At 49.1% G+C, this 20,464-nt stretch overlaps 2 protein-coding genes across 2 annotated transcripts; both read right to left on the bottom strand.

Moving 5' to 3' along the window:
• Positions 1–71: 71 nt before the first annotated feature.
• On the bottom strand, positions 72–4,873 carry OVGP1 (oviductal glycoprotein 1). The gene is made up of 6 exons (XM_047868850.1): positions 4,794–4,873; positions 3,508–3,615; positions 3,119–3,284; positions 2,514–2,638; positions 1,133–1,241; positions 72–1,036 (listed from the first exon to the last, which is right to left on the bottom strand). The coding sequence occupies exons 1-6, from the start codon at positions 4,871–4,873 to the stop codon at positions 821–823; spliced, it is 804 nt and encodes a 267-aa protein (XP_047724806.1). The 3' UTR covers positions 72–820.
• A 6,753-nt stretch (positions 4,874–11,626) lies between these two features.
• Positions 11,627–20,412, bottom strand: WDR77 (WD repeat domain 77). The gene is made up of 10 exons (XM_047870898.1): positions 20,145–20,412; positions 19,705–19,890; positions 18,568–18,709; positions 18,236–18,285; positions 15,368–15,438; positions 15,179–15,233; positions 14,634–14,705; positions 13,955–14,063; positions 13,337–13,405; positions 11,627–12,747 (listed from the first exon to the last, which is right to left on the bottom strand). The coding sequence occupies exons 1-10, from the start codon at positions 20,257–20,259 to the stop codon at positions 12,588–12,590; spliced, it is 1,029 nt and encodes a 342-aa protein (XP_047726854.1). The 5' UTR covers positions 20,260–20,412; the 3' UTR covers positions 11,627–12,587.
• Positions 20,413–20,464: the final 52 nt, after the last annotated feature.

Raw genomic sequence — 20,464 nt, 5'->3', positions numbered from 1 at the left:
AAGGTTCTGTCTATCAAACATGTCTTCGGTCTATAATGTCTTTCAAGACCATTATTTCAACTATGCCATCACTCATAACCACGCTTCACTGGATTAGCAGGAAAACATTTCTACCCAGTCAGCACAGAGCACTGTGCCTCCACTCCTACCTAAGGCACCCATGCACACCATGTGCCTCCGTACCCGCCATCCTTGGCCTGTGGGGCCCTTCCCTCCTGTCATTCCTGCCCATCAGGATCATTCCTGTGCTCCAAAGCCCTGCTCTAAAGCTACCTGCTCCATGAGACCTTTCCAGATCCCTAAGCCACACACCCTGTGCCTCTTATTGTCCTCTCTTATGTTTTATATTCCCTTGGGTCCAAGTCTCTTTCCTCCACTCAGTAGCAAGCTTTGTTGAGATGGGGATTCAGGGAGTGGAATCGGGGTAAGAGGAAAGAATCTGTAGTAGAGGAGGTCTTGGAACTGCTTCAACATAATCTCGTAGCGGGAGGGAGGGAGTCAGGGAGCGGACATGAAACAAGATGGGCCAAGAGCGGTTCGAGATTGAAGCTGGTGAGGGGTAGGTGGTAGTGGCAGAGGGGGGGAGGAGGTGATACTATTCTTTTACTTTTGCAAATGTTTGAAATTATATCTATTTCAGGTACTAATAGTTTTTATTTAGGCCAGAGAGTAAGTCAGGATTGACTTGTATAACAGTTAAGATTCTCTTTATATAGTGGATTTCTCTTGCGCTAGTAAACTACCTCTTTGTCCTCCCGCCGTCACCCTTGCCTTTGCCCTGTTGTCTTTGCTCTTGCCCCAACAGAGGATGGAGACCTGACTAATAGACAGAGGTCTCTATTCCTGTCACCTCATAATAAGCCAAGAAGCCATCTTGCTTGGTGTACTTTCCTGAAAGCGCAACACCCTTAGCTTCAGCGTGTAGCCCATTATTAGAGGCCTTGAGGAGGTTAAACGTCCGTCCATAGGTGGGGAGCCCCATGAGGAGCTTCTCTGGGGGTGCCCCCAGATTCCGCCAGTATTTCATGGCATGTGCCTGCAGGTGGGAAGAACACAAACCCCTCCTTGTTACTGACGGCCAATGGCCTGGGCTCAGGGGCAGGTGTCGGGGCCCCTCGAGATCTTTCCTTACCGAAGATTTGGGGTCTCCAGGCAGAGAGAACAGGGGACTATTGTGTCCTGTGAACTTTTCCCAGCTCCCATGAAAGTCATAAGACAAGACGCTGATGAAATCCAGGAGCCTGCAAGGGCAGAAGGAGGAGATAGGAAGGTTGGGCTAAGGAGATTTTCGAGTCAGGTCGCCAGAGGACTAACCAGCTGACTGGCTGAGTACTGGCCACTCCAGCTTCTCCCCCGTTTCGGCCTGGGGTGCCTGCCCATCTGTGCCAGCCACTCGAGATGTGTCACCGCAGCAAAATGCTGGCTAGGGACAGCCGTGTATGAAGACCAAGGCCATCCTGAGAGTTTCCGTGGAAGTAGACGGGAGTCGGACCAAAAAACACATTCACGCCTGACACAAGTGCCAACCGAGGTCACTTGTCACGACCTCGGTCATGCTGTCAGGAGGAAGGCGGTACTCCCCACAGCAGCTACACAGCTTCCATGCTTCCGCCGTTCAAGACACCAGTGAAACCATCTCTTCCAGGACACTCTCAGGATGACCAAGTGTAACCAAGTACTTACCAGGTCAGCAGTGCACCAGTGCACAAAAATGCCAGCATTTAATTTTGATCTGGCCGCTGGCCTCAGTACCATCGCTCTCTCCGTTTTAGAGCTGAAGCCGTTGAGACTCCGAGGTTAACTAACTGGCCTCAAGTCACCCAGCTGGCCTGCCCGGCCGTTGAGACTGATGCTGACAAACTCTATGTCCCATGGGGTCCCTCCCTTTTGTCCCCACACTGAAACCAGGCTCCCTGGTGTAATCACACACCGAACCACGCCATCCTCTATTTTGGTCTCTGTTAGCCTCAGCGGCTCCTCTGTCAACACTCGATTCTTGAGGTTCAAGAAAATTAGCCCAGAACTGGCGTGTCCAGAGAGAGTGAGTTATGAGCGGTTCTTTGTTTAGCTTTGTAACTTTTTTACAGAGACCAGCGCTCTGAAAACTAGTCCTGGTTGGGCATGCCTATTTCTGTTTTTGTGTCAGTGGCTGCTAACTCATATGGCTCTCTGATGCCCGCCGTGTGCCCCACAGTGTATGTCTACAGCTGTACTCTGGGACGGCAGAGGCCAGGCCCCTGGTATTCTCTCCTTCGAGACTCAGCAAAGAGCTTTGCAGAAGGCTCTGCCCGAGATGATGTGACTGTGGGCACTGGTCCTACAGCTCCGTCTGGTCTCCTAAAGAAAGCCCAGGGTATGTGGGGCTGATCCCTGTCCCCACCTATGTTCCTCTGCCGGCCCCCCCAAATAGCACTTGCACATGGAGAGCTCACAGGCAGAGTGTTTGTGCCACGCCAGGGTTCTGAGCGTGACGTGCCTCCTTCCCTCCTGCCCCCCAGGCAGCACCCACTCACCTTCCCAGAAGGAGCACTTCATAAGCTGTTTTGATGATTTGTTCATCCCCAGAGACGGCGGCAGAGAGCAGCAGCTTGGGACGCCTGGTAAGCTGCGCCTCCTTCTGGAAGGCAAACAGGAGCTCCTGCCAAAAAAGGCAGACGCACAGATCCAGACAGAGCAGTCAGGGAAAGAATCATCCAGGATACCTTTATTTACAGAGCCCCTTGAGCCAGGCTCTAGGGACACAGAGGTGAGTCAGACACAGCCCCTGCCCCAGGCTCGTGACAGAGGCGGCCTTGAGCCAACGTGGTAAGTGACTTAATAAAGGGCTGGCCGGGCAGGGGAGCACAGGCTGCCTGTGGGAGGCCAGGAAGCTGCACCGAGGAGGCATCACTTGGGCTGCAGTGCTGGAGCAGGACCTGGGTGTGACAGTGAAAAAGAGCCACTACGAGGACTCCTGCTCTTTTTGCCAGACCCTTCTAGGATGGCAGTAAAAGAACATTCTGCTACCGCTCTCCCGCCCCTGCCCCCACCTGGCCTTCTGCTCCTCCTACGCCCCGAGCCCAGATATGATAAAAGTAGAATCATTTCTGGATTCTGGAGCTTCCAGACTTGGCCTTACTTCAATTAAGAGGAGAAAAGTCCATCGGTCCCTCATGGGACTGCCTCTTACTCCAGGGTACAGGAAGAAGAGGTCCAGACCATCAAAGTTATGTGTCCTCAGGAGGGATATAACTGAATCAATAAACCTTTCCCGGTTGGCCGATGTGGAAAGCATGATGGTGAACCTGCAGGAGACCCGGGGTGAGGCAAGGAAGGCTTTTCTCAGAACCACAACCCCCACAAAGCCCCTTGGTTTGCACCTGGCAGCTGGCCCACAGACACGGGCTGGAAGAAAGAAAGGCAGGTCTTTGAAACTCCCAGCCCTTCTTAAAAGCCCCTCCCAGCCCTGGGGGCCAAATACCCAGGGATGGGGAATTCAAGCAGCAGGGAGGGGCCCCAAAGTGTCACCTGGTTGTGCCAAAGTTCCACCCACCAATGGACAGCAGTGTTTTCAGCTTCCTGTTCCTGTGATGCGGGATAGAGGGAGGTAAGCTGGGTCCCCACTCCAGTGGGCCCCTGGGGAACAGCAGAAATTTAGGGGGGGAGGGGAGTGAAAGGGGAAGTCAGGTGGAGGGAGGGGCAGAGAAGTGCAGAGCAGAGAACAGGGAAGAAAAGAAAGGAAAAGAGGGGAGAACATTCAACCCATGCATCATCACAACCCGACCTCCCAGGATGTCCAAAGTCCACCAAACTCCCCCACATCTCATGATGCTCTTGTGCGAAGGAAAAGAAGTAGTCTCAAGATGTTTCTCTTCACCGTTTTCTTAGTCAACAAATATTTATTGAGTAATTACTATGTGCCGTTGATTGCCTTAGGTGCTTGACTGTGATACAACAGAGAACAAGACAGACAAGCTCCCTGCTCACAGGGAGCTTGTGATCTAGTGATGTGGGATTTATCCCCTGGCCATCTATAACTATTAGCGCAGTGACAGACCTCTCCTTGGACAGGGAGAGAACCCAAGAGAGCTGGGGACAGGAATACAAGCACTTACTGAGCACCACTTCTGCTCAAGGCACTCACCTAACCACTGGTACGCAAATATACAGGAGACACTGCCCCTTCCCTCAGGGACCTCACTGTCCTGGAGGGGTGGGGTGCAGGTGACAAATGGTAATAAAGACACTAGCATTTGTGAAGCATCTGTGATATGCGGACCCTCCTTGAAGCATTTTTTTTTTGCATTTTTAAAATGTTTTTTAAGTTTATTATTTATTTTGAGAGAGAGAGAGAAAGCTCAAGTTGGGGAAGGGCAGAGACAGAGAGGGAGAGAGACAGAATCCCAAGCAGGCTCCACGCTGTGAGTGTGGAGCCTGATGTGGGGCTCAAACTCACAAACCACGAGATCATGACCAGAGCTGAAATCAGACGCTTAACTGACTGAGCCACCCACGCGCCCCACCCCCCTCCCCGAAGCATTTTAATAGCATTAGTACATGAACTCCTTCCCTCTGGCTTGAAGGGTGAGCTGAGGGTTACCAGGCAGAGGCAACAAAGGCAAGCAGGCAAGAATGAGCTCAGGGTGTTATTCCTCAGGGAATTCTCAGGCAGAGATGATCCCGAGCCCCCTGTGAGAGGAGGCTAGGACCCGAAGAATCAGAAGAAAGTTGATAAGTCACAAGAGAAAATAGGCTTAATTTTCTCCTATTTGTAAAATCTGAAAATCCGATCCCCACAGGCCATCGGAACACACTTCTCCTTGAGCTTGTTGAACTCTGGGTAGATAATGTTCTCATCCCGGAAATCCTTAGCAACGATGCGATTGTTGTTCATTGAGGCGAAGGCAAATATCAGGTGGGTACAGAGGAAGGGGTCCAGGTCACGGGGCAAGATCGAGGCAGGGCCAGGTCGGCTCTGCGCCCAGCCGGCAAAATAACACACCAGTTTGTGGGCGGCGCCTGGCAAGGGAGAACGTGCGTTAGTTGGCAGAGACCCAGGGAGAGGGTGGAGCTCAGCTTCCACGGAGCCGTGTGAACACAGCCCGAGAGGCCAGGCCACCGTAACCCCTGCATACAAACACACCCCAAAGCTAGACTGAGGTCTGATTCCCCCTTCACCCCAACCGCTGAGGCCCCAGGGGGGAAAGAACGCCTTATAAAATCCTGATAGGATGGATCCTCAAGTCTGGACCCTGCCAACGCAGAGTGACAAGTGGCAGGTGACTCAAAATCTTCTGCTCAACTGCAGTGGATGGATGGTCCCTGACACAGGGGCCAGGGCAGGGAGGGGCTGCGGGAGACACTCAACACAGAGCGCTCCTCAGCTGGGGGAGCTCCCTGGCTCCAGAGAGGAGGACACACTCTCCTTACCGTCGTGGTGCCTCAGCACAAGAACCAGCCCTGCAGGAAACAAAGGGTGGAATCACGCTCTGATTCACATGCATGCCCCGAGTGACCTGCCCCGGCCACCCTCCAGTCCTCCCGGGCACCCACCACCCGTGCCCCAGAGCCAGACACAGATGCACAAATGGAGACAGCCTCCCTTCACCTGTTTCCTCTTCTCTAAGTTGAACCAGTGGAGCCAAATCTATCAAAGCTCCTATTTAACCCCAACCAACACCATGTGGATACACACAGGCTTGGCACAGGGACAGCGATGACTTAGAAGTCAGCGAAAGCCGTAGGCCAGTGGTTGTCGCCTTGGCTGCAAGTACAAAAAGTGATACTCTGGCTCCTCCCCCTGGAGGTCCAGGGGAGGAGATTCAGATTTCACTGGTCCAAGGTGGAACTGGGCATAAAGATATTTAATGGGCAGCTGGATTTGAGAACCACTGCTCAGATGACTCCTGCCTGGGCTCCTTGTGCCTTCCCCATGTCCCATCCCACCTCCACCTAAGCTGCCCCCACCCCCACCCCGAGTCCTAGGCTGCTTCTCAGGCACTCAAGAGGCCTTGAACATTGCTGTCTGCTGGACTGAGTGACCTTGCAGGGGCTGGGAACTGCCACACTCACCAACCCACAGCAACAGCCTCCCCATCTCAAAGGTCTGAGAGCTACAAGGCTAGGGCTCGAGTGCCTTTATAGGAACTTCCCCGGGCACAGCCCCGGGACAGTGCTGACATAGCCTGGCTACACACACACAAAACCAGGGGCGGTGATGAATGGGCTGCCGCCGCGTCACAGTGACCCCAGCGCCTCCCGTCCTCCATCAGAGCCACAGTGATGCCAGCAGCCTCCCGTCCTCCCTCAAAACCAACAAAGCAGCAGCTGGGTCTGACCCTGGCACACGGTGGGTGTCCGCCACGGGCCAGGGCGAGGGCAGGGCAGCGCTCAGCCCACTTCCTGGGATTCGCGCCACAGGGACTGAGTATGAGGAGTACACACTATATGGAGGCAGTCATTCCATTGTTACCGGATTATTAGTTGGGGAAGGGGTGGAATATAAAGTTTAAAAGTCCCAGCCTCGGACCTAGGCACGGTAAGGTTTGAACCTCCGTGTTGCTTAGCTTTTTGAGCTTCAGCTTCCGCACTCGTAAAACAGCTTATACGGTTTTATAGGAGTCAACGAGATGACATACAAAACATTGTTAGTTCAGGGCTTTGCTCGTAATAAGGGCTCAGCGAACGGTAGCTGTTACTAAGGATGCCAGAACAGTTGCCCAGCAGAGCCGGGTTCTCAAACTCCCATCCAAGACTCGCCAGGCAGGTAATGTAAATGGGTGAAGCAGGCTCAATAAAATAGCTCACTCTCCACTTTATTAGAAGGATAGCAGTCCGAGCCGAGTGACATACACCAACTAACATGAAGCCTCTTGGTCAGGAGACACTAGAGATGGGTATGAACAGAGGCAGCTGTTCTGAGTAACCACTCACGGCTGCCATGTAGTGAAATAGACCCAGTGTTGGAAGATCCCTCAGTTTCTCAAGAGAAGACAAAAATCTGAATTTTCGTGCGGGTCAACGGTGTTTGAGCCAGTACACGAGCCAATGCTGAGAACGTGTTATGAACCTAAGGAATATAAGGAATACAACTCTGGATACCTGAAAGCCAATATTTTAAAAATACAACAACAACAATATGAAGGATAAACAAAAATAGATCTGTAGCCAGATGCTTTTATGATCCGTCAGTTTTCATTTTCTGCTACGAAGGATCTCAAATCATGAGTAGGTCCCATATTTCACGATCTGAATCTCAATCATGGAGGACCAGAAATTGGATGCTCATCTTCTCAGAGACTGACACTGCTCACCTCATCCACACTTCACCGAGGTACTAACCAGATGTCAATATAATAAATGACACGGCAAAATACAATGACTAGTGGTTAAATTAGTTCCACTTCCAGTATGAAGAAACCAGGAAGATCAATTTTTTAATCAGAAGATTGCTTGGGGGCACGTGGGTGGCTCAGTCGGTTGAGCATCCGACTTCAGCTTGGGTCATGATCTCACGGTTCGTGAGTTTGAGTCCCACCTGGAGCTCTGTGCTGACAGTTTGGAGCCTGGACCCTGCTTCGGATTCTGTCTCTCTCTCTCTCTCTCTCTCTCTCTCTCTCTCTCTCGCCTGGACCCTGCTTCGGATTCTCTCTCTCTCTCTCTCTCTCTCTCCGCCCCTCCCCTGCTTATGCTCTGTCTCTCTCTTTCTCAAAAGTGAATAAACTTTAAAAAAATTAAAAAAAAAAAGAAGACTGCTTGGATATCATGGAATAAAAACAATAGATGTTATAGGATGTGTAGGCAAGGAATATTTCAGTAAAACTCTAGGTAAGCCTGATGGAATACCCCACCTAAAAGAGACTGTCTCCACTTACTCATCCATCTTTGCCTTGCCTTAAGTACTCAACAAATACCTGTTGAGCATGTGCCAGGCCCTGCTAGGCACTCTAGATGCAATGGTGATCAAGACAGTTTCTGCTCTCAGGGAGCTTCTAGTCTAGTGAACAGATTGTTCACACCCCCGAGTGTATGTCTCTCTCTTGGAGATGTATGCATCTCTCTCATCTCTCTTGGATAGGTGCAGTGGGGGAAAATGTGAGTTTTATCACCAAAGAGACTTACTCTGTACCATCACTGGGGCCACTGGAGTCCCACCTACCTGCTCAATGCCACCCTCCATTCCTTGGGCTAACAGTAACCTGAATCAGGAAATAATTAAGCCTCCTGAGGGCAACACTGGATTAGGATGGGCAACAACTTGTACCACTGGCTACATTACCCCTGGTGTGGTTTCTAACACTAAGGACCATGCTCTTACTTGTTTCCCAATTTCTAGCCCAGGTCCCCTAATTCTTGTTAATGGGTCTCCGAATTCATTTTTCTTCCTGTTCTGTAAACTGTAGGCACTACAGTTGTTTCCCAGGGCCTGGGTCCTGACTCAGTCTTGCCAGGCACCTGGGGCCTTTGCTGGCTATCTTTTAAGACCTCCCTGATGTGGATGCATGCCTCTCTCTAATTCTGAGCCTCCCTCCTGCCACCTCCTGTCCCCCAGATTCCGTATCACTGAGATTTCCCACTAGGTTTGTGCCTTTCCATCCCGACTCCCTCCAGGAGGCACTAGCTCCTAATGCTGTCCCCAGCACAGAGCTCAGTCTGCCTGCCAATCTGCACCGTCCTCATCTGTACCTGGGTCAGTCCTCTGGGATCCTATTCTGCTGCAGTGGACAAGGCAGGATCTCAGACCTAACCATTGATTCCATGCCTTTGCTATGGATGCATTGATTCCTTTGCTATGGATGCAAAGAACACCACGATGTAACAATGGATGCCCGGGAGGGACCTCTGCTTCATTCAGGGACGATCATGCCAAGGGTAGGAACTAGGACTCCATGTATATAGCAGATGATGAATAGTAAATGCCGAGTGAGGGTTCTGTTGAAAGTCAGTATGCCATGTCGCTCTGTCTGCTTTCAATCCTTGACATTTTGCTGTCAAAAAATACCATTGTTATTTTACACACCCACCCGGATACTTGAAAATACTCCTCCCTGGTGCCTAGCCCGTTCTCATGGGAAAACATTTACAAACGTCTTTTAGTTGACTTACTGAAGAAATGCCTATGGCAGCGCACCCCCTCCCAGATTTTACAATCCCCAAGTAGACGAAGGCAAGATCAGAGCCAAAATACCTCGGTTTTAGCAAAGCATTTGGCCAAACTTTTGTGATACTCATGTGGATAAATTGGACAAGTATGACTTGAACAAAATCGATTGAATGAATCCAAGAGCCCAGAGTGTTGACTATGGATTGGTGCAAACTTAAAAGATCTTAACCATTTTACATCTTTAAAATGAATGGGATGAGGGTGCCTGGCTGGCTCAGATCACGAGCATGTAACTCTTTTTTTTTTTTTTTTAACGTTTATTTATTTTTGAGACAGAGAGAGACAGAGAATGAACAGGGGAGGGGCAGAGAGAGAGGGACACACAGAATCCAAAACAGGCTCCAGGCTCTGAGCGGTCAGCACAGAGCCCGACGCAGGGCCCGAACCCACGGACCGTGAGATCATGACCTGAGCCGAAGTCAGACGCTCAACCAACCAAGCCACCCAGGTGCTCCGCAAGCATGTGACTCTTGATCTGGGGGTTGTGAGTTCAAGTCCCACGAGTGGCGTGGAGTTAACTTAAAAAAAAATGTTTTTAACAATAAAGTGGCTAGACAGAGCAGTGTTTCCCAATATTCAAGATAAAAGATTATTTTTCGTTGTGCATGAGGATTTAAAAAAAATTTTTTTTAATGTTTATTTATTTTTGGCAGAGAGAGAGAGACAGAGCATGAGCAGGGAGGGGCAGAGAGAGAGAGACACAGAATCCTAAGCAGGTTCCAGGCTCTGAGCTATCAGCACAGAGCCTGACGCACGTCTTGAACTCACCGACTGCGAGATCATGACCTGAGCCAAAGTCGGATGCTCAAGTGACTGAGCTCAAGTGACTCATGCCCCCGTGCGTGAGGATTTTTAAAATACTAACATGTACTAGAAAATGTGGATTATTCCCAAACCTCTAATTTCATATAGTTTAAACATTGAGGCAGTTCAAAAAAGAATATTTGATGAAGGTAATACTGTTTGGGTATTTTTGCTGCTGTAACGTGGGGAGTCAGCATGAAATGCCTATGTAGCTATTTATTAAAGAGCTGACCGCCTGTCCTGTGGGGCAGGAGAGATACCTTGGGAACCAGAGCAATGTCTGGTGCCACCTGAAACCATACTTGAGCCTCCTTCAGCATTCGGCTCTGGGAACTCACTACCCAAGGAGCAAGCTTCCTGTAACCACGGACTGGGGATTAGCAGTGGAATAGAGTGAGTCAGGCTGATGGGCTTCAGAGTAAGAACAATGAAGTCAGGGAAGTGGATTCATTCCAGCATTAGACATCTGAACCAGTGAAATTAAATGCAACATAAATGCCCACAGTTTTAAGCAAAGTAAAATGACCAGTTGGAAATCAAACTCACCAGTAAGTCTATGCTCATGCTACTGAAACCATTCCCGCATCCAGGCCCCAAGTGAATAACCCTACGTGTAATACCGCATTTCTCATTGTTTGCTCACTGTAACACACACACACACACACACACACACACGCAGCCCGGGGGGGGGGGGGTGATTTTGATTAGGTTTGCAAATGTCTCGGTGGCAATCAACAGATGTGATCACTCTCATCAGCACAGATCAGAATCTAAACCAATTTTTTTTTAAATGTTTATTTTTGAGACAGAGACACAGCATGAACAGGGAAGGGGCAGAGAGGGAGACACAGAATGTGAAGCAGGCTCCAGGCTGTGCTGCCAGCACAGAGCCCGACGTGGGGCTCGAACTCACGACGTGAGATCATGACCTAAGCCGAAGTCAGATGCTTAACCGACTGAGCCACCCAAGTGCCCCCTTTTTTTTTTTTTTTAAACAATTTAATGTGGTTCTTCAAAACCTAGGTTTTCTTTCTTTCCTGTCATTTTAAACACCCTGATACAGGTGGACATTTCCTTGGGTTCTCATCTCCACTGCTTTCCTCTCCACCATGGCTGAGTTCACCAGGAAAAGGACTAGGCAAATTTAGTTCCTACCCACCTCACCCCTCCTTTCTCTAGGCCATCACAACTTTGTGAAGTTTACCTCTGAGAAGAACTTAAAATGTTTCTACCCACCCACCCTATTACCTTCCAAGAAGCTGTAGTTAAGAACGGTGAAGGGTTTCTTCCCACCTACCCCAAACCCAGTACAGCACAGGACTACAAATTCGTTTTTACTTGGGGGTTATTGTGACAAGAGCTCATGCTTGGCAAGGGTGCAGCATGGAAGCTTTATTTATTTCGTCCATATTCCTTCAAACTACCTCAGTTTCATGTGATTTTAGCTGAGCTAAACTTGCAAAGCACTAAAGTACATAATTGATTGTATGGAGTTTCATAATCCGTAATTGACCATGATTTATGGTGGTAGCCAGCCCATCAACCCAAGTGACTCAACATTTACTTTAAGTTCCAACCAGCTGCTCTAAGGGCTGGGGAAGCACACAGACAACGAGCTAGAAGACGAACACCCTGATGCCTCACGTAAGTGAGATGTGTCCAACTGCACATAACACACGCTTCAAAAGACAGGCCAGCAAAGCCTAAACTTTTTATTTCACCAACCAGTATTTCTGATTCTCTGATGCTGCATTTAAAATCTTCAGAGTCCACAAAAACAGCATTCAGACTTCCTATATCCAGAGAAAGGGATCCAGAGGCCAGGAGAGGTCAGGCCCCAAGCTGTTTGGGGGTGGGAGATGTGGCACATGTTTCTCTGCAAGCCTGGGTCAGTTTTTCACTTAATCGAAATGCCTTTAAGCTCTGTACCACCCCCCAACTTTTTCCATGTAATCTACGACAGGAAAACACTCATCTTTCATACACACAACTCCATGAGGGGTGGGGAGCATTACACAGGCACCAGCCAAAAAATGTATCTTTGAGTCAGTTTCACGGCAAGGAGATGTGCAAAACTATGATGAGTGTTCTGGCTCTTCCTCAAGGTGAGTCAGGCAAGAGTTTTGTGGATGGAAGCATTGCCCGTGAGAAAGGTAGATTAAGTTTTATAAAAAATAAAGTTGTTTCTATCTCCATGAGTAGTATATAAGCTGCTTCCAAGAATCCAGGGATGCCCACATCCCACATTCCATCTAGCCACGGCCAATTCCTCATGCACAGCTACATAGGAAGCATAAAACCCTTTTGTGAACTTTTTGGGGGTTTTTTGGTTTTTGTTTTTTTTTGGTGGGGGAAGGACTTGGGAAAGACATAAGATGGATTTTAATTCCCCCCCACCACCAAAAACTATGCATCTACACACACACTCAGACACACATACATATCCAATTTTAGGAAAGTTTTTCTTCCCTAGGACTACAGGATCCCAGAATCCAGCCTTCCTTGGGCTGAGAGACAATGCCTATTAACTGCCCAGATCTAGTGTATCAACATAGTGTATAAGGCTCCTGTGTGGTCTCACAGACTGAGAGGGCAGGGCAAAGGGAGTGGTTACTCATGGGGGATTTGTTTTTTGTCTTATCTACTCAACAACACTCTTAGGTCCAAGGGCTGGGAGAGGCTCCGTGGGCACGATGTGGTGGGTGACCTGATGGTCCCAGCCCACTGTGGTAAGGAGGGAGTGATTGAGCGGGGACCACGTAGCATCTCTCACAAAGTCTCTGTGGGCTCGGCTTCTAAACCTAGAAGAGAAAAAAGGAAAGTCTGGGCACGGTGAGAACGAGGAGAAAGCAGGCTTGGAGAAAAGAGAGAATCCAACACATCCAGGGCACCTTTTTGGGATGTGTTATACAAACTTCACCAGATGTGTGGCCTTGTCACCAGGATAGAGTGTAATCATCCAGAGAACTTCATCGACCCTTCAATCTAGCACCCTAACTTCATGAAGAAATGGTGGCTAGAGCAAGGGTAGTAACATGGGCCAGGATCAGAGAGCACATCATGGCAAAGAAGGCAGTATAATTCAGGGACTCTGGTGCCTTTCACTGCACAGCAGGTTGCATTTCATATACGTGTTCTTCGCGTGAAAAGGGTAGACTGCCCCCTTCTGGGAGACAGCTGGAACACCAGACTTGGAAATCCCACCGACCACCACACCCCTCCTCTACCAGGGCCAGTTGTGAGCCAGCACTGGGGACGGGGAGCCGGTCGGTGTCAGCCTGCTCCCATCACCCAGCCCCCTTGAGAGACAGTGCATGGAGACAGAAAGGACCCAGCCACCCTCCGCTCTTGTCCCCGATTCCCGGTCACAGGACCCCACTTCACACTTACACCTCGGAAAGGCCCGAGTCCAGCACAGCAAGTGAGCAGTCCTCACTGACAGAGGCCAGGAAGGGAGAGCTAGGAGAGCAAGGGGGCGGGGGGCAGTTATGAGAGGTAAAGTCATGGTTCCAAGACAAATCCTACCTGGTTTGCCCTCAACCCCCACCCCAAAGTAACCCAGAGGAGGTGACCTGATCCCCACCTCAGGTTAAGGTCTGGCTACCACTCAAGTCCACATTACAAGTTGCAGGGAAGGATGAGGGAAATGGAGCAAGCCGGGGTTGACTGTCATCCCGGCAACTAACCACCCCATCTAGGCCCTCCCTGCAGCTTCAGCAATAACCCAGAAACACAGGCTTTCCCAATCACACAGTCCCAGAAGCCCACGATATTCATCATTTTGGGTGTTGTGCAGGAACAAGACCATATTTTAGCCATGTGAACACAAGACCATGCTACCCAAAAAAGGACTATGGTCTTAAGAGATCTTTCGTGTTCTGAAACCTTAATTAGAGCACCGTCTGCTTTAAGGAATGACCTAATCAGCTAATGCTTTGCAAACATAAGCACTCCCCGTGTGCAGTTCCCATTCACACCCACCAGGCCCCTGGGAACAAAGGACAGTACCTGTGTGGGGAGAACACCAGTCCAGTGACACACTGGGAGTGCACAGCTGAGCTGAGGGCACACCTTGCACTCTTGGTGTCCACAAGGGAGATGGTCCCACTCTCATCACCTAGAGAAAAGAGGGAGCCCATCACAGTGGGTAAGAGCATGGGCCCTGGCGTCAGCCAGACCTGGATCTGAATGCTAGTTCCTCAAGCTTGCACATGCTAACCATTCTGAGCATCAGTTTTTTCTTTTGTAAAGTAGAGATCGTTAGTCACTGGTGGTTGTTGAAAATTAATGAATGAGGTAGTTATTATTTCAACCACAGACTGTGTCACCACATGCACAGCCTCATCACCACAAGAGCACGAGAGTGAGCCCTATTCTGCAACTGAAGTCCCTATATAGCAATCCACTTGTTTTGTACTCCACCGACTTGCAGCCAAGCCCGGAATACAGGAGATGGAACGCACAATTAGCAATCAAATCTACCAGGAAAAAAGTCGTCATGTTTTTTTTTTTTTTCCCAAAGCCAAACGAAAACCACTTCTGGATCATCCCGCCTTATCACTGGCGTAATATAGGTGATGCCCAAGTGCACTGCTGAGATTGTGCAGCTGGAGCCTTGTGCGTTACAGGGTCAGCGTGCCCTCGTCCTCCCCCTTCCTGGCATAAAAATGCGGTGTGACAGGCTTACCAAAGACAAAGACTTCACTCTGCTGAGGATGCCAAGCCAAGGAGGTAGGTAGGTAGCCAGAGGCAGTGCAGCCTGCAGAGAGAAGAGGGCTCTGAAATAAGACTCAGAGCCTAGCTCTGTGAAGAAGCTTCTCAAACGAAGTCACTCTAAGTCCCAGAAGCACCTTTATTCGCCTTCCCAAACCCTGTGAAGACAGTTGTGTCCTTGCCCTTGACCCTCAAAACCTCATTGATCCCTCAGCCTCCTGCCCTTTCTGGACGGACCCGAGTCACAGGCAAGTTTCAGGCATAAAGCATGAAGAGGACAATTCTGGCCCCTCTGTCCACCCGTCCCAGGAACGGAATCAGCCACCCACAAGCCTACCCTTCCTTTTGGTCCCCACTGCACAAAATGGAATCAATAGAACCTCAGAGGGAAAGAGAGTGATTACGTCCCCTATGTCACAATGACTGAGGATCTGGTGACTGTGCCTTTGTCTCTCACCGAGGAAGCCTCTGCCAGGTGGGTTGCTAGTATACCCTCCCACCACCGGCTCTCAGACTCACCCATCTGTGATGCTGGCTTGGGACAGCGGGTATCCCAGAGTAAAATTCTGTTGTCCTAGAAGAAGGAGGGATGGAAAAAAGGCTTCACAATCCCCAAAGCAGCTGCTGGCCAGGTGTCCACTCTAGACTTGTGGCCAGAGGTCTGAGTGTGGTTAGGAAGTGGGGAGGGAAGGAGAGGCTGTATCTCACCTCACTGCATGAAAGGAACACGGAATCCTTGTGGGGAGAGGCGGCAACACAGGTGACCTGCCCGGAGTGAGCTGTGAAGGAGAGAGAAAGCGAAGTAGGACAGAGCAGAAGCTGGACGCATTACTACCGAGGAGCCCAGATACTACCGAGGGAGGTGTGAGAAACAGGCCTGGTCTCAGGATGCGACTTAACCCGTTCTGTGAGAGATTTTGGATTAGACAAAACCCCGGAGAAAATGTTGGTGGAGTCACAGAACCTAAAAAGGCTTGGGGGAGAAAAATGAATTAGTAAAGACAAGAAAGAGGAATTAGGGGCTGAGCAAGAAGCATGAAGGAATGTACACCCCAGAACAGCAACTGTATTCTCCTATGTAGCACACACACACTTCCAGGTAACACAGCCTTTCAAGGGACTTCTAGACGCTGCTACTTTTAGAGAAGTAAACTTTTCCAATGTTCTCTTTCCTGAAATCGAACTGAGAAGCTGCCGCAGTCTGCCCGTGCCCCTTGCCTCCCTCCGCTCCCACATTCCCGTTTTCCCAGGCGTAGAAGGCACACGCACCTCTCGGCCGTCCCACACCTCACCATGGCACGATGCCGGGGGGTACAAAACCCACAGCCATAAAACAAAGGGGCTTTTCCCTAAGAACCAGAGAGTAAACGAAAGAGCACCTGGGTAAAATCCAGAGGAGGGGCTGGCCCTGTTTCACCGGACCACAAACCACAACACACCACGAGCACCAGGGTGGCTCTGGGACTTATCTCTGTTTCTGCCTAACAATGACAATTTTGAAAAATATGGTAAACGCTTGTGGTAAGGACACATCTGACAAGTCTAACCGAACCTAAAAACGAAGTCGGACTTTTTCTGACAGGAAGTGAAGTCTAACTTGGCCAGCTGGCATAACAGTGCTGATTGTTTTTTAGCCAGTTAGGTTATTCGGTAGATATTCTGCATATTGAAGAGGCTTAATCTCCAAGTCCAAAATTTTGACAAACATATCCTTGAAACCAGTACACAATAAATGACCAGAAATTACTTCCTTTGCAACTGTTTAAACTTAAATTAATTGCCAATATAAAAACGTGTGAGAGGGTAATTTTTTGAAAAATTTTCAGGCCGACATGCTAAAAATTCTGAAGATCGCTGCTATGTGTTAATTACAGGCTGTGGAAACCACCTACTATAATGGCATCTGACCAGATTACCTGAAGTGGTCTGAATATGGCTCTGCCCCAAGACAGGAGAATGTAATCAAACCACCTTCCATAGTTCTTTCCTTGCCCTAGAATCCATAGAAAGCCAACACAATGACAAAGGATTGCTCAAGTGAAAGCAAAGCTCAGACACAAGCACCATGGGAAAGTATAAAAGATAAAGAAGACGTAGGGTAGTTCTATTTTAACTTTTTGAGGAACTTCCACACTGTGGAAAATGGGTGATGGGCACTGAGGAGGGCACTTGTTGGGATGAGCACTGGGTGCCGTACGTAAGCGATGAATCACGGGAATCTACCCCCAAAACCGAGCACACTACATACACTTTATGTTAGCTAAACTGACAATAAATTATATTAAAAAAAAAAAAAAAGATACTACGTAGTGCCTCTGCCCTCAGGGGATTTGCAATTCAGACAAAAATACAAAGAACTAATGAAAAAAGCTGAACAGAGGAAGTACTGAAAGAGTTAGCACAGACCAGGAAAACCCCTCGTGGGCCTAAGAAACAAAAGGCACACGTAACAGACTCCAGCACCAGCATTTTAACATTGTTTGACTGTTTATGGGTCTTGGACCCTGAAGGTCCAGGATGTGTATGAGTTTGATTTTGCTTTGGCACATAGTGAATCACGCACTCCAAAGTTAGAATTGGCAGGGAAAGGCCCTTAGCTATTGAATGAACATCTCTTAGCCACACACACATTAATGCTCTACGCGTTATCTTCGTGAAGATGTCATCTTCATGAAGAATGGCTCTCAGAACAAAGTCAACTGGTACTGCTATTAATGAAAGTAAGCAGAAAAAGTAACATTAATACAAAGTGATGGTTCTCACTAGAAAAACAAAATTTTTGTGGAAGTGAATACTCAAAAGCTCGAGATTCCCACGTCTCAGGTTTATACTTGGAGAAGGCCAAGGATCTACTATGCTTGGGTTTAATTAGAGCAGTATGTTTGAAGGGAGAGTGACAGAAGGGCTTGAATGCCAGGACAAGAAAAGGGGATGTTAATCCACAAGTCACAGAAACCACAAACGATGAGGGACTACAGGTGGAGAGATGAGGTGAGTACCACCATCTATGCGAGGTAAAGCCTGAAAACAAAACGCATCAGAAATGGAAAGCAAGACGGCGCCTGGGTGGCTCAGTTGGTTAAGCATCGACTTCAGCTCAGGTCATGATCCCACGGTCTGTGGATTCGAGCCCCACATTGGGCTCTGCTGACAGCTCAGAGCCTGGAGCCTGCTTCGGATTCTGTGTCTCCCTCTCTCTCTCCCCATTCTCCACTCACACTCTGTCTCTCAAAAAAAAAAAAAAAAAAAAAAAAAAGAAATGGAAAGGAAGATCCCTGACCAAGGGGAAAAGGGTTCCAAGGAACTTGGGGACCCACTAATAGTGAGGAAGCAGGAGGGGGGGAACAGGACTGAGAGGTGGAGTCCCCTGTGACCAAGAAGATGGTGAGGCCATTACCAGAAACAGGGAAATTCAGAAAAGCCTAGGGATAGATACTGGGGCCTGACTATAGTTTTGGAAGAAAACCATCAGGCAGAGGGCAAGGAACTGCTGCCCCTAACATCCAAAGTCAATGAGCCCAATGGGAGAATAACAACAAAACAGCTAAGGCCAGACTGAAAAGAATGTGTACTCACCCCGGTATGAATTCAGTACCATCTGCTGGGCAAGGTCCCAAACCTTGATACTAAGAAGCAAAAGGAAACAGAGTCTTAATTTTGACCTATACTACCTACATAAAAACAGGTGTTCAAACAAGAACTTCCTTTGACATGTCCTATGTCATTGCTTACTGGGCTGCTACTAAGGTCTGTTCACAATAGATTGCAATATCGCTAAGAAAATCTTAATCATAATTAATCACCGGGTTCTTACAATAAGCCCAAAACGTTACTCGATGAGGCTAATAAGATAGTAAAGGCACCCAGCAGAGGTCTAAAATACAGGAGCGATGAACACAAGGACCCACCAGAAGTCTTTGCTACCGCTGACAGCTTGTGTGCCAGAGCTGAGGACACTGACTGTAGACACGATGTCATCATGCTCATACTTGCAGAACTTGCTGACAATGAGTGTCTCATTCTCATCCAGCTCCCACAATTCAACAGCACCTGTTGGGAGTGGGGTGAAGGTTGAGGGAAATGAGCATGGACAACACCAAGACAGTAACTCATGTCTAAGATTCAAGTGAATCCATTGTCACTAAACTAACAAAGTAAGCTATTGCTATAAAAGCAAAATCCATTATCATCAGAGGATTTAGCTAATTTCCAAGCCATCTGGCTTTATGCTGGCATTACTGTTTACTTAGTTAACAATCCAGAAAACGAGGTGGGGAAAACTTCTAGAAAGACAAGGAAAGGTGGAATGACTGGCAAAATTCATTATCTGGCTTCCAGTGAGAAAACACTGGAAAATAAGTCCCAGGAGACAAGGCTAAAGTCTCCACAATCTGTGTAACACAGAGCCCAGTGCGGTTAAATCTTCCCAATTGCTTGAACATTAGTATTTGTTGAACAACTTGCATAAATGTCTCACAGCATCTTTAAAAATATGCTGAATAACTGAATGTCTTGTACAGGGACAGATTAAGGACAGAAAACACCCCAAAAGTTGTCTGGATAGTGCTCATGCTCAACGATCAGAGAGGCTCAGTTTTTAATGCCCCACTTCTATGCATGCCTTCCAACACCCAAATACTGATTTTTTTTAATGTCAAAGACTCCATTGCTGAACCTGACTTTCAAAACAAAGGAAGCAAAATAAAGACATTTAAAAAGAAGAAAATGGGAAGAAATGGAAAGAGACAACACAAACTGACTTAAGCATCATCTTTAAGATCAAGATTGTCTGGGTTTGAGGAGAGATACTGGGAAGGTTACTGGAAACATAAAATGGTTCTTATCCATTCCTTAATTTTGTTAGAAATTCCCCCCATGCAATTTATAGTCTCCGAAAGGTATTTTCCCACTACACAAGAGCTCTCCTTCGGCCAATACCCTCAAGCCCCCCTAAGCACTGATTATGGAACATTAAAGATTGAGTCCAGCCCGACCAGTATCCCATCATCTATTTCACCTGTGGGGTCGAGGAGAAAGTGACTCACCTGAATCGGAAGCCACTAGGATACCTCTGTCCCCAACCCAAGTGAGGTCAGCCACTCCGGCCTCCGTCTGTACTCCAGCGGAACAGAAGCCTTCGTTGGGGGCGGCACAAGGGTCCTTGAACAACCAGAGGGAGCCAGCCCAGCAGCGGCCACTCAGGCTGGAGGCCCCGAGCAGGAGCGCCCCATCTAAGGGAAGTACAAGCTGTCAGCACGGGACGAGTGGAAGGGCTCGTCTCCATGGTGACCACATTGAACAGCACGCGGGCCGGGTCTGGGTCTGAGCTCAGGAACGCGGGGTTAAGATTGGGGACTGAACTAGGCGACGCGAGGCGGGGGTCAGGAAGGCATGCGGGGCGGGAAGGAGCGCTGGAAAGGCCAGTCCTGGGAAAGGGCATCCCGGGCAGGATGAGGGAGCTCCCAGGCCCGGGATCTTGGCTCACCAGAACGATACCGCGCAGCCTCCAACTGTCGTTCCATACAAGCGGGCGCATTAGGGGGAAGGTTCCACTCGCGGGCCGCCGAGGGCACTAGTGGGGGCGGCGTTTCCTTTCGCATCTCCACGGTTCCAATTCCAACCTAGACCCAAACTGAACGCCCGCCCGAGACAGCTCCGGCAGTCCCCACGTGGTGCTCCTCTGGGCCTCCGCCCCTCTCCACAAGCTACGGTCACTCTACATCTCGCGAGAATTGCTTGTACGGTTCCCTTCCGCAGCCGGCTAGGCTCTGGCAAAAGGGTCTCCGCGTTCCGTGCCTCTTATCG

Source organism: Prionailurus viverrinus, chromosome C1 (assembly GCF_022837055.1).
Source record: "Prionailurus viverrinus isolate Anna chromosome C1, UM_Priviv_1.0, whole genome shotgun sequence".
NCBI classification, from domain to species: domain Eukaryota; kingdom Metazoa; phylum Chordata; class Mammalia; order Carnivora; family Felidae; genus Prionailurus; species Prionailurus viverrinus.
The sequence above is the reverse complement of the archived record's forward strand: the minus strand, read 5'-3'. Positions and strand labels throughout refer to the sequence as shown.

Coding starts and splice junctions, on each gene's coding strand:
- OVGP1 (XM_047868850.1), bottom strand. CDS start 4,873: ATGAACAACAATCGCATCGTTGCTAAGGATTTCCGGGATGAGAACATT. Junction 3,616..4,793: donor TTCAACAAGCTCAAGGAGAA/GTGTGTTCCGAT, acceptor GCTGTTCCCCAG/GGGCCCACTGGAGTGGGGAC. Junction 1,242..2,513: donor GAAGTGCTCCTTCTGGGAAG/GTGAGTGGGTGC, acceptor CTGCCCTTGCAG/GCTCCTGGATTTCATCAGCG.
- WDR77 (XM_047870898.1), bottom strand. CDS start 20,259: ATGCGAAAGGAAACGCCGCCCCCACTAGTGCCCTCGGCGGCCCGCGAG. Junction 18,710..19,704: donor CCTAGTGGCTTCCGATTCAG/GTGAGTCACTTT, acceptor CACTCCCAACAG/GTGCTGTTGAATTGTGGGAG. Junction 14,706..15,178: donor CAAGCCAGCATCACAGATGG/GTGAGTCTGAGA, acceptor TTCTCTCTGCAG/GCTGCACTGCCTCTGGCTAC.